The sequence below is a fragment of the Argopecten irradians genome, chromosome 14, assembly GCF_041381155.1.
Source record: "Argopecten irradians isolate NY chromosome 14, Ai_NY, whole genome shotgun sequence".
Taxonomy (NCBI): domain Eukaryota; kingdom Metazoa; phylum Mollusca; class Bivalvia; order Pectinida; family Pectinidae; genus Argopecten; species Argopecten irradians.
In genome coordinates, this window is record NC_091147.1 from 28,121,230 (window position 1) to 28,134,248 (window position 13,019).

Below are 13,019 nucleotides of genomic sequence, written 5' to 3' on the forward strand. Positions count from 1 at the left end.
TCGGATTATGATGATAACCCGTTTTAAAGATCAATTAACATGTTCTGTGTACTTTTGGTTCTTTCCCTTCCTCCCACCCATCAAAGAATCCACTCGCTCACTTCAATTTAATTAATCAGTCAGTCTCCAAGCATATCTTAGCACCATCCTAACTGTACTACAACGAATCAAATATTCATTATGTTTTTTCTAAACATCTATTTCATTTTTAATTTCGATTTATTTCTTAATGTTTCTTTCTGCTACCTTTTTACCTTGTATATTAAAAATTTCCATCTAATGAATATATCCAAAAAAGTTTGGTTTTTACTCAATCAGGGTCAAATTTGGCTTTTACTAATAATAGAACAGCTGCGTCCAGAACATCTGGCAGATTGGCTAGATTAGTCAGTGAGTTCCCCGTCTGATTACAATGCGTCACGTCGATCTCTGTGCTACCAAGTCGACATTGTTTATCAGGACTCTCTTGCAGACAGTCCCAGACAGTTCTGGTAGACAGGCGGCGTGAAGAAGGCGGCACGGTAAGAACACAGGATAATTTCAACAAACTCACAGAGTTTCAATACACGTAAAATGTCTTTTACAGAAGCATCTCTTCGCTTAAACAAGTCTATTATTACATTCCTTCATTATGTAATCAACTTACTATTATTCATTTAAGCATTGATGTCACTATATTCCATCGGGGTATCAAAGAAATTTTGTTTGCGAACTGTGTGAATCCGCGTAGAGGATTCTCACAAAAGTTTGCAAACAAAATTTATTTCATAACCGGATGAAGTTAAGAAATAGTTACATCGATGCTTCTAATTTATTTTTCAGACTACTTGATAAAACAGATACGTTTAAATGTACGATTCCATTGATTTCCCAATGCATTATATTTTCTAAATCAATACGCAACGTCGACGTATCTTTTGTGACGTCATGATAACGTCGGGTATCTGTCAATCAGAAAGTCGGATTTAGTATGAAAACAAATAAAAACTAATTATTTAATGTTAACAATGCCATCCATGTTCTGTTGTCTAACATAACATTTGAGCACAATGAATATCGCTGAAATCGAACATCGTACGTGTATAGCTTGAAAAAAACCATAGTAAAGACAAGAGAAAATATACCTTTCACGCATACAAGACGTCGTTTAATATATATTTGAAGTTGTTTGATTCTCTTTCAGTATAGTCCAAATCAGTTCGCCATGAAGACAATTACATTCGTGAGTACTTGGCCAGATTTAATATCACTATTTTTTTTCTTCTTTTAAAGTTATATGTGCTATAACTGGGTAAAAATTGATATGCTATTTTTTTTCTTCAGTTATTTATTGACAATCATTCATTTGATGAATTATGCTGTGAAAATCATTCAAAGGCACAGACATAAATCTATAATGCTTTCTAGACATTAACTTCGTTTCTTGTAGTTAATTTATGCTATATAAATATTATTGTTTTTACATTTTACGTATATTTAGTTTAAATAAAATTTATAGAAGTCACTTTATATTTACTAACATCACTGTAATAAATCCAAAAAGAAAAAGAAGACCACAAATTGGCTCTGTGCTTTACTCGTTTGTACTTATTATGTTGCATTGTAGACGTATTTATCATAAAGAATTGCCAATATTCATTTAAAAATCTTACTACTGGACTTTGTCAGAATTTCTTATTTTAGTAATACACTTACCATGTTGAGGTACCGAATTAAAAATTGTCTTGACTTTATCACTTTAAAGTGCCGTAATTGGGCGAAATTTTTGACATTATATCATTTCAGTAATTTGTTGCAAAGTATGATGCCATATAAACTGTAGTAATAATGCACTGTAAAATTATTTTTTTATGCATTATGTATATTTAGATGGAATCATACGTGCAGAAGCCATTAAAAATAACTAATAACACTGTAAAATTAAATGTGAATTGGAATTGTAGATCACATCCTGGTTTAATGGTCTGACATAATGGTCTAAATATTATTATTCTAGTAGCTCTACTTCAAACCTTTGCATTTTAAATATTATAATTATCTAAATCAAAATGTCGGTACATTTTGGTGGTGAATAAAATATCAAAACCTCTTCTTGATTCGTCAGCATGAAAGTACATTTGGATGTGAATTCTGCACTTTTGATATATATAAACATGTTTTGCTGTATAGGTTCTAATGATATACTGCGGGATTGACGGTAATTCCTAACCTTTTAGTCTTCAGAAAAATAGCATTCGGTTGATACGAAGACATATGCCCTGGTCAGCGCTATGGTTCAGTTTCTATTTATGACGCATTTGTCTAATAATGTTGCAACCATGTCAGTTAATACTGCTGTATTCTTTGTTTCAGTTGCTGGTGATACTCTACTTGTCGACGCTCATTGAAGGCGGCGTGGTTTCTTGTCCTGCTAATGACAACTCCGTCTATCCCTCTCTCAAATGTTCCTGTGTGAAAGGTGACCTTCTCTGTCAGAATTTGACCTCTTGGAACCAACTAACATCACCTCTAGAGTTAAATGTTCTTACCATTACCGATAGTCCCGGATTTCAGCTACACAACAACACCTTTGGTATGTTAACAGTTGGCAGATTAACCATTTCCAATTCGAATCTGAGAAACAGGGATATTGAATTAAACGCGTTCGGTGGTTTGACTGTCAACGATCTTGACTTGAGCAACAACCGCCTTGGACATATTCCCAAAGCCGTTAGATATATTCCAAACTTACAAGGACTGGATGTTTCAGGTAATGGCATTGATGATGATTCTTTTACTTCTAATGAACAGACTGAAACTATGAAACAGCTTGGTAACTCACTGGTAAGGTTTGCGTTTGGTTCCAAAGACATAAGCATTTGGCCGAAGTCATTAAAGCATTTCCCAAGACTTGAGGAACTGAACTGTACGAGTGCTGCTTTTACTCGTATGTCCATTGATTCATTTTACGGTTACGAGAATACGCTAAAGAAGCTTAGAATCAGTGACACTGACCTTTTCTCTGTGCCTTTAGCTTTTGGGCACCTGAGGTATCTGACAGAGCTCATCCTTGACCACAACCATAATATTGGAGACTACGGTATGAATGTTCCCATCGTCACAGCAGTCTTAACACACTTAGCGAAAATTTCACTTGATGATGACAATATAACCACCTTTCCAAGTATTCTCGGAAAATTCCAAAACCTTACACAAATTTCAATGAATCAAAATAGCCTTAAATTCGTGAGCGAAGAATCTGCTAAAAACATCTACAAGACGACTCATTTAAGCCTCCGTAACTCTGGCATCACCCGCATACCAGGCACTCTCCAGTACATCAGCTCATTGGTGTCCATTGACCTATCTAACAATGGGATACATACAATTGAGCGGAAGGACTTGCAAGAACTCAGGAACCTTCAGGAACTCAAACTCAATGATAATCCAATTATTTATCTGTCCGATTATGCATTCACAAAGTCTGAAAATGTAAATTTGGTCGAAATGAGAAATACTAATCTCACCAAAATTCCGTGCGGCGTGAAAATCCTAAAACTATCTAACCACGACGTGAAGCTTGACTTCAGAGGGAACAAGATTGAATGCACGTGTGAACTGCGCTGGTTGTACGACTGGCGTAACGGAGGATACAACGAATTAAGCCATAAGCTAGAAGTTCTGGGAGATTGTGTGACAATTCAGAGCTCTCTACAAGATTACCTTGAAAAGAATTTAGAACAATGCCCAAAATACAACAGTTGCACTTTTAATGGTGAATAGTCATTGATGAAAAACGAATACCAGTGGAAAGTAATTTTATAATAATAAGTATGTACATATGACTTGTGATGTATGAGTTTCCATATTAAAATTTTTAAAAAAATGTAAATCCTCCTTTTCGTCTTTTCCCAAAGAAATACTAACGGTAAAGATTCGAGACAAGGGTTTTGTAAGGTTAATTTATAAACTTTAATTATAAAAAAATACATTATCTAGTTTACTTGTATACAACATAAAATGACATATGATTATAAGGTCGGATCGGAGCCCCTTGAAAGTTAGGGGGGTATACAGGAGGGGCAATTTTCTGTTTTGTCCAGTTTTGAAGGAACCAAATGATGTTTTTGAACGAGGCTTAGTGTCAAAATAATAAACCACAAACAAAATGGTCTATATCATATTAGACTCCATTGAGCAATATATTTGCATGTTATAAACTTAGGTTAAGAATATTGTCGACGGGATGGAATTGGGGAGGGGAAGCAGGTGGGGAAAGAAGATTTTTTTTAATTAAAAATGTATTTTACGTTCAGAATTAAGATAAACTGGCTCAAATATTACTATTTTTCCCTAATGAATGACATTTGAAAGAATGTAATTATATATAATACAATGCACATTTTAAAACATTTACAAAGGCATTATTGCATTTCAAAATTTTAAAGTAAAGTTTTTGTGCAAGTACATGACCCTCTGAACATAAGAAAAACCTTTAGTGTTGTTTTAAAGTTTAAAAATCAAAAATCCCTCTCCCTCCTGCCCCTGCTCCCCCTCCCAAATCCGATCTCATTCAAAATATTCTGGCTTAAGTTTATAATTGTCCAATTCAATCTAATAAAATGTATATAACATTTTTCTGGCATATTACGGTAACAGATGAACTTTATTCTTAATTAATTAACATTTAACAAAATTAGGTCACTGTGACCTATTTTTAACATTAAGTTATATTTTCCAAAATGTACTGCTTTCAACATATAAATGCATCATAATTCATGAAAAATCATTCAAAAATATCATTTGGTTCCGAAGAAACGGGACAAAAAAAAAAACAGAAAATTGTCCCTACTGTTTCACCCCCACCCCATTTCTCACAAGGAACTCAGGCCTGACCTTAATAATATATCATATCATCTAATTTGACAGTTCTCTGTTTTGGTGATACTTGCTGTTTCCGGTTAGTTATTGAAGCCTGCACCAAGCTGATGGTTTCATTATTTTATTTTTAAATTTTAATTTGCTTTTGGGTCGAATGTGTGGAAATGTATCGAAAAATTTCATGAAATCAATGTATAGTGTTTCGATTGGTCCTCCTTGATTAAAAATATCCGACCATTTGTCAATTACTTAGTTGTAAAACAGTTGATCTGCCATCGGCGAATCCATATTGATGAATTTTTCAGGTGAACCATTATTTTATTCCGTAGGCCTGTAATATTTCCATAATTTTACACTGGTTAAACTCACTAATTGACTTTGAATGTTCGAGGACTGTCTTTTTTGTGAATCGAAGTAACCTAGTTGTCCTTCCAACTATCTGTCAGCGGGAAGTACTCCAAATCTGCGTGATTGCTGACATTGTGTTCAATAAGACATACGTTGTAATATCCTCTCTTAATTAAGTATTTTAGAATGAATATAATCTGATACTGCTGATTTTCTATAATTAATGGTCTGAAACGTTAAAAATGCTCCATTGCTGACAGGCTTTTATTAAACGATACCCATCATTAGTACAATAACTCATAAAATACATATCAATTGATTTATTTTTCTTTTGTTACATGAGCAATAATTATTTTTAATATTATTCATTTTGAAGTACAATAAGAAGCTCTAAAGTCTCAATGGTGGTAATGGTGTAAAGTAAGTAACTTGTGTAACTGAAGAAAAACACTTAATTGTCATATTCTGTTTAAATTGAGAAAACGATCATTCGTCAGTTGTCGAGATTGTTTGAATATTTAAAGTTTGGTAGTTTCAGTAGTAAAGTGTGCATTTTTATTTGTCGGTTATCGAGTACATTGCCTTTCGGTTCGACTGTAATGACACTTGGGACAGAATCTGTAAACATGTGTACCTTTTGTAAGTATTTTCATCTTGATCAGTCTTTGCAGTAATAGTTTTGTTTTCATACATATTACGCAGTTCAATTTCAATTTCAAACAACTCTATTGACAAAAAAACTATCTTTGCCTATATAGATCTTTTATCACATAAAACGAGAACAAAAATTGTCATCTAATTCCAAATGAAGAGAGATAACTCTTATATGAGTATTACTTTAAAAACAAACTCTAAATAATGTAGTAGTCAATAAGAATGTAACTATTGTTTAAATGGGTTTATATATGTCAGAATGACTTATTCCTATTTTTACACCTAAAATAGCAAAAATGGATTCACTATTTCACAGTGACTACGTGCGGAGACTATATCTATACAACTAATGAATATAATTGATAAAAAACAATTGATATAAGTTCATTCAGAGAGAATTGGCAATCCATAACCAAGCTATGTTTAATTCGACGATTTAGAGTGCCTTCTGCATTGATGGTTTACACACAGGCGAAATTTAGTACAACATCGGCGTTGCCTGGTAGTGCCGAACCAATCTTGAAGCTGGATTTAGGATGACATCGGACCGGGAACTGAGCCTTGGGGTACTCCTGCTTTTATAGATATATAAATGTTGAGGCCGATTCTTCTGTTAAAACTCTTTGCGTCCTATCATTCAAGTAATCTTTAAACCAGTCGAATAACCTCTCTACCATATAATTGTAAATTTATGTAGACGACCAACATTTCTCGCACCTCGGACAGGGCAATCTCACATGATACCCGGTGCTAGATTTTTCTATTTCGTCCGATCTGTTTGGTACCTTTATGCGAATTTTGGCGGAATTTTACGCCATTCATGTAACAGTCCGCGCATGTGACGTCAAACTCTCGAACCGGTGACGTCACAAGCATCAGATAATCAATATTATTAGAAATATGTGCATTCAGTCATTTACCATGTTTTGTTCGGTTGTTGTTTTTAATTATGAAAAGAGTATGTACCGATTGATCATCGTTTGTCTTCGATATAACCGAACTATAGTTTTATGCGGAATGACTGAAATCGAAGCGCAGATGAAATGGTTAATCGGCTTTGAACCAGGAGGCCCAAGACGGGATAGTTTTACACTCTGAACGCGTATATAGATGGGTTTTGTTATATCTTAGAGGCGCGATAATTTCTTAGTATATGCCAAATCCTATCATACGCTTTGCTTATATCGATCCAGGCATCGAATTACATGTATATTAATTAAGATGAATTTATAGAAGCTGATTCACTATTAATTTGAAAATAATACTATTATTTAACAGAAAATTAAACGTATTCAAACAATATTTTATAAATTAAATTGCTAAAACATAATATGATGAATATTGGTGTGTAATTAATTACATTATTTATGAGGCCTGTTTCATTGTGTTTAAGCACATTTTTCCTAGAAAAGGGGATAACTTCACTTTGGATGGTTTTATCAAAAATGAAAGACGATGGAAGGATGACAAATTTTTTTTTTAATTAGAGTATGTAATTATAATGTCATCAGGTCCAATCGCCCTCTCCATTTAAAATAGAGATTTGTCGGTCTCGGATTTTTCCTGTTTGTATATTATTATCATGTTTTGTATTGCATACATTGTAAAGGGATTTATTAAAGTCTCAGGGATTGGGTTGATATTGTCAGATAAAGTAATTATAGAAGTAAAATATGAATTTATAAATTCTACTTTATCAATCAAACGATGTTTAATAAAGGAATAGGCATACTTAAATAGAGGAATAAATTTATCTTTATTACTTTCCACCATTTGCTAGGAGAAGTATTTCTATCTGACAGAGACTTTTGTAAATTTCCAATACACTGTACGTGCTTTTTTTTTTTTTTTTTTTTTTTTTGCTTTATTTTGAAAATGGTATCATTTCTTAACTGTCTTTGCTAGTGCTATACGTTTTCGTAAGTCAAGTTAAGGATTTACTTGCATAGATATTTTATGTCATGGAGATTTATCACAATCATCCGAGAGCACTGACAGTAAACTTAGGGTTTGTCCATACAATTCAATCTACATAATAGATAACTCTTCAAAATTCAAACTTTTGATTTATTTTGGACTTTTTTGTGAAATCCTTACGCCGTTACCCGAGCCAGTACTAGAAGCACCAACGCCATTTTTCATTTATGGGACGATAAAGTACATTTTAAGGCAATGAACATGCTCCTTACAAACAAAGTCAATTTGTATAAAGTTTCGTGATTGCATTTCCTCCGCCCTCTTTTTATTTCTGTTTCCTTTCATGTCTTATTCGGTTCTTAATATAAAAAAAAAATATGAAGTGCATATTGTATGTAATCCAAAATATGATGGAGTCTAGCACTATAGTCACTTCAGCGACTAAATGTCATAAGAATGTAGAGGGAATAATTAACTGTATACAAGCTTACTGCTGGATTTCCATTACATTCTGTCTTTTGATAGATTTGTAATTGTACATTTTCTATTATTAATTGATACCTTTTTTGATTGAAATGGGTGATCTTATCTTACGTTTCATGTTATCGTATAACCTAATACGGTCATTTAATAAAAATCAACCGATTTGACCTTTCACATTCTGGAGGTTAACTATGGTGCAAAGGTAAAAAGACTGAATGAGTGCCGAAGATGTGGATTTCTAGCCAGGACAACTCAATATCAATCTGTCATTCATGGTCTTAATGTGATTGATATCATTCATCTAAGTAGGATATTGTCAACATCGTAAGTAATTTTACATAAATGTAATAAGTTATAATGGGGAGTTGTTTGTGTCTATCTACAGAGATAGATAACAGCCTTAACGACAGCATGGTTTATTTAGTTTACTATTGACTAACGCATCGACATTTATTGAAAATAATAATTTATATTATCATAAGGCGTGGATATAATATTATATGTTTGACTTTCTGAAATTGGATATTAAACTCTTTAATTTCAGATATGTTGACCAGACCCAATTAGAAACAACCTCCCACTCTCATACCATTGTATCGAAGTCCTGTTCGTAGACAGTCTTAATCCTGTCATAGTTAAGGTCGGTACAGTACTTATCAGTTCTAACACTAGTGTCATAGGTTCATTTAATCTTCCCTTCCTTCATTAACTTCCGTTTGACCTTGTCCTTCCCTCATTTAAAGGTTATGTCCCACCCTATACTCACTTCTATAGGTTCGTTTAAAACTTAGACAATGTCTCTATGCCCCGCTATAAAACTGTGGAAATTCATAGTATTAATGTTGTTGTTCTCGTCCACATTTCCATTGTTTAATGTTAGTGGTTTCTTTTGTCTCTAATAGGGTCACCTCTACTTTGGTGTACTCCTAGTTAGTGTTCTATTAGCTAGCTAACTTTAGTATGCTATCAACAAGCTTAGTTAAGAATACTAATAGTTACAATGCAGCTTTAGTGTAATACACTATTAATTAGCTAATTTAAGTGGCATTTATTAGCTTAGGTGTACTATACTAAAGGTAGCTAACTTTAGTAAACCAATAGTTAGCTTTAGTGTAGTTTGCTATTAACTAGCTAACTTTAAGTGAACCATTAGTTAGCTTTAGTGTAGTATGCTATAAACTAGCTAACTTTAGTGAACCACGTGTTAGCTTTAGTGTAGTATGCTATAAACTAGCTAACTTTAGTGAACCACGTGTTAGCTTTAGTGTGGTATGCTATAAACTAGCTAACTTTAGTGAACCATTAGTTAGCTTTAGTGTAGTATATCAACTAGCTAACTTTAGTACACTATTAGTTATAGTTTTAGTGTAGTATGCTATGAACTAGCTAACTTTAGTAAACCATTAGTTAGCTTTAGTGTAGTATGCTATCAACTAGCTAACTTTAGTGACATTTATTAGCTTTAGTGCAGTATGCTATCAACTAGCTAACTTTAGTGAACCATTAGTTAGCTTTAGTGTAGTATGCTATAAACTAGCTAACTTTAGTGAACCATTAATTAGTTTTAGTGTAGGATACTATAAACTAGCTTTCTTTAGTGACATTTATTAGCATAAGTGTAGCATGCTATTAACTACCTTAATTTCGTGAAACATTAGTTAGCTTTAGTGTAGTATGCTATCAACTAGCTTACTTTAGTGACATTTGTTAGCTTTAGTGTAGTATGCTATAAACTAGCTAACTTTAGTGAACCATTCGTTAGCTTTAGTGTAGTATGATATTAACTAGCTAACTTTAGTGAACCATTAGTTAGCTTTAGTGTAGTATGCTATAAACTAGCTAACTTTAGTGAACCATTCGTTAGCTTTAGTGTAGTATGATATTAACTAGCTAACTTTAGTGAACCATTAGTTAGCTTTAGTGTAGTATGCTATAAACTAGCTTACTTTAGTGACATTTATTAGCTTAAATATAGTATGCCATTAACTAGCTAACTTTAGTGAACCACGTGTTAGCTTTAGTGTAGTATGCTGTAAACTAGCTAACTTTAGTGAATCATTTGTTTAGCTTTAGTGTAATATATAAACAAGCTAACTTTAGTAAACTATTAGTTAGCTTTAGTGTAGTATATAAACTAGCTAACTTTAGTGAACTATTATTTAGCTTTAGTGTAGTTTGCTATTAACTAGCTAAGTTTAGTGAAAATTAGTTAGCTTTAGTGTAGTATGCTGTTAACTAGCTAACTTTAGTGTTAACGTGTAACGTGTTAGCTTTAGTGTGGTATGCTATAAACTTGCTAACTTTAGTGAACCACGTGTTAGCTTTAGTGTAGTATGCTATAAACTAGCTAACTTTAGTGAACCATTAGTTAGCTTTAGTGTAGTATGCTATAAACTAGCTAACTTTAGTGAACCATTAGTTAGCTTTAGTGTAGTATGCTATAAACTAGCTTACTTTAGTGACATTTATTAGCTTTAGTGTAGTATGCCATTAACTAGCTAACTTTAGTGAACCATGTGTTAGCTTTAGTGTAGTATGCTATAAACTAGCTAACTTTAGTAAACTATTAGTTAGCTTTAGTGTAGTATATAAACTAGCTAACTTTAGTGAACCACGTGTTAGCTTTAGTGTAGTATGCTATTAACTAGCTAACTTTAGTGAACCATTATTTAGCTTTAGTGTAGTATGCTATAAATAGCTAACTTCAGTGAACCATTAGTTAGCTTTAGTGTAGTATGCTATAAACTAGCTAACTTCAGTGAACCATTAGTTAGCTTTAGTGTAGTATGCTATTAACTAGCTAACTTTAGTGATATTTATTAGCTTATGTGTAGTATACTAAAGGTAGCTAACTTTAGTGAACCATTAATAAGCTTTATTGCAGTATATCAACTAGCTAACTCTAGTAAACCATTAGTTAGCTTTAGTGTGGTATGCTATAAACTAGCTTACTTTAGTGAACCATAAGCATAAGTAAAGTATGCAATTAACTAGCTAACTTTAGTGAACCACGTGTTAGCATTAGTGTAGTGTGCTATCAACTAGCTTACTTTAGTGACAATTATTAGCTTTAGTGTAGTATGCTATCAACTAGCTTACTTTAGTGACAATTATTAGCTTAAGTGTAGTATGCAATTAACTAGCTAACTTTAGTGAACCACGTGTTAGCATTAGTGTAGTGTGCTATTAACAAGCTTACTTTAGTGAACCATTAGTTAGCTTTAGTGTAGTATGCTATCAACTAGCTTACTTTAGTGACATTTATTAGCTTTAATGTAGTATGCCATTAACTAGCTAACTTTAGTGAACCATGTGTTAGCTTTAGTGTAGTATGCTATAAACTAGCTAACTTTAGTGAACCATTAGTTAGCTTTAGTGTAGTATGCTATTAACTAGCTAACTTTAGTGAACCATTAGTTAGCTTTAGTGTAGTATGCTATAAACTAGCTAACTTTAGTGATATTTATTAGCTTAGGTGTAGTATACTAAAGGTAGCTAACTTTAGTGAACCATTAATTATCTTTAGTGCAGTATATCAACTATCTAACTGTAGTAAACCATTAGTTAGCTTTAGTGTGGTATACTATAAACTAGCTAACTCTAGTGAACCACGTGTTAGCTTTAGTGTGGTATGCTATAAACTAGCTAACTTTAGTGAACCACGTGTTAGCTTTAGTGTAGTATGCTATAAACTAGCTAACTTTAGTGAACCATAAGCATAATTGTATTATGCTATTAACTAGCTTACTTTCGTTAACCATTAGTTAGCTTTAGTGTAGTATGCTATCAACTAGCTTACTTTAGTGACATTTGTTAGCTTTAGTGTAGTATGCTATAAACTAGCTAACTTTAGTGAACCATTCGTTAGCTTTAGTGTAGTATGATATTAACTAGCTAACTTTAGTGAACCATTAGTTAGCTTTAGTGTAGTATGCTATAAACTAGCTAACTTTAGTGAACCATTAGTTAGCTTGAGTATATTACTACGTAGCTATGCTAAATTTATAAGAGGATTTAATCAAACTGCCCTGGTGTAAGTATAATGCTGGGTGTCTATAGAAGTATGTTATTGTGAGATTGCACTTTAAATCGCGAATACTGTAAACTGATGTGGTAATTTTATTTTAGCGCTTTTCGCGTTATCTTTGAAGCTAATTCATGAACAGAGCTAAATCGTAAAAACGGGTACAAAGGGGAAATAAAGGCCTTATAGTTTTAACCGATCTAATACACTAAAGTATCTCGTGTACGTTGTTAAAGGCCTTGAGATAAAAATAAAACAGTCGCTGGTAAAAATAGAACACTATCGTTGGACATAGATAATACATGTAGGTGTTTTAAAGATAACACTAAAGTATGCTAATAGACGTTCAAAAAGTACATCAACAGGGGGATGTGACCTTACTTATTAGCTTGAAAGATATACCAAGAATTAAAAATCAAACAACGGTCGACGCAATTGGTTTCTCCTCTATTGTGACGTTATATATCATAACATATTTAACAAGGTAAATAAAACGATCTATAATTCATTTGAACGAAGGTCGTATGTTACGAGTTTTTTAAATTAAGTATATATTTCATTTATTTGAAAATAATGAAATTACTGCTAAAACAAAGCATACATTGCGATCCTTATGAACTTTCAGCGGGGGTCAATTGGAATCGAACATGTTGCAGTATCATATAACATGACTATATTTGTAATGCCTATAAGCTCAACATTTTGCGATAATATTTATCAAAATGAATTAATA

General features: G+C 32.8%; 1 protein-coding gene across 1 annotated transcript; it reads left to right on the top strand.

Annotated features, from left to right (window-relative positions):
• Nucleotides 1-402: 402 nt before the first annotated feature.
• LOC138307848 (leucine-rich repeat-containing protein 40-like) lies at nt 403-3,871 on the top strand. The gene is made up of 3 exons (XM_069248752.1): nt 403-521; nt 1,184-1,222; nt 2,353-3,871. Exons 2-3 carry the CDS (start codon nt 1,205-1,207, stop codon nt 3,760-3,762), a joined length of 1,428 nt encoding a protein of 475 aa, XP_069104853.1. The 5' UTR covers nt 403-521; nt 1,184-1,204; the 3' UTR covers nt 3,763-3,871.
• Nucleotides 3,872-13,019: the final 9,148 nt, after the last annotated feature.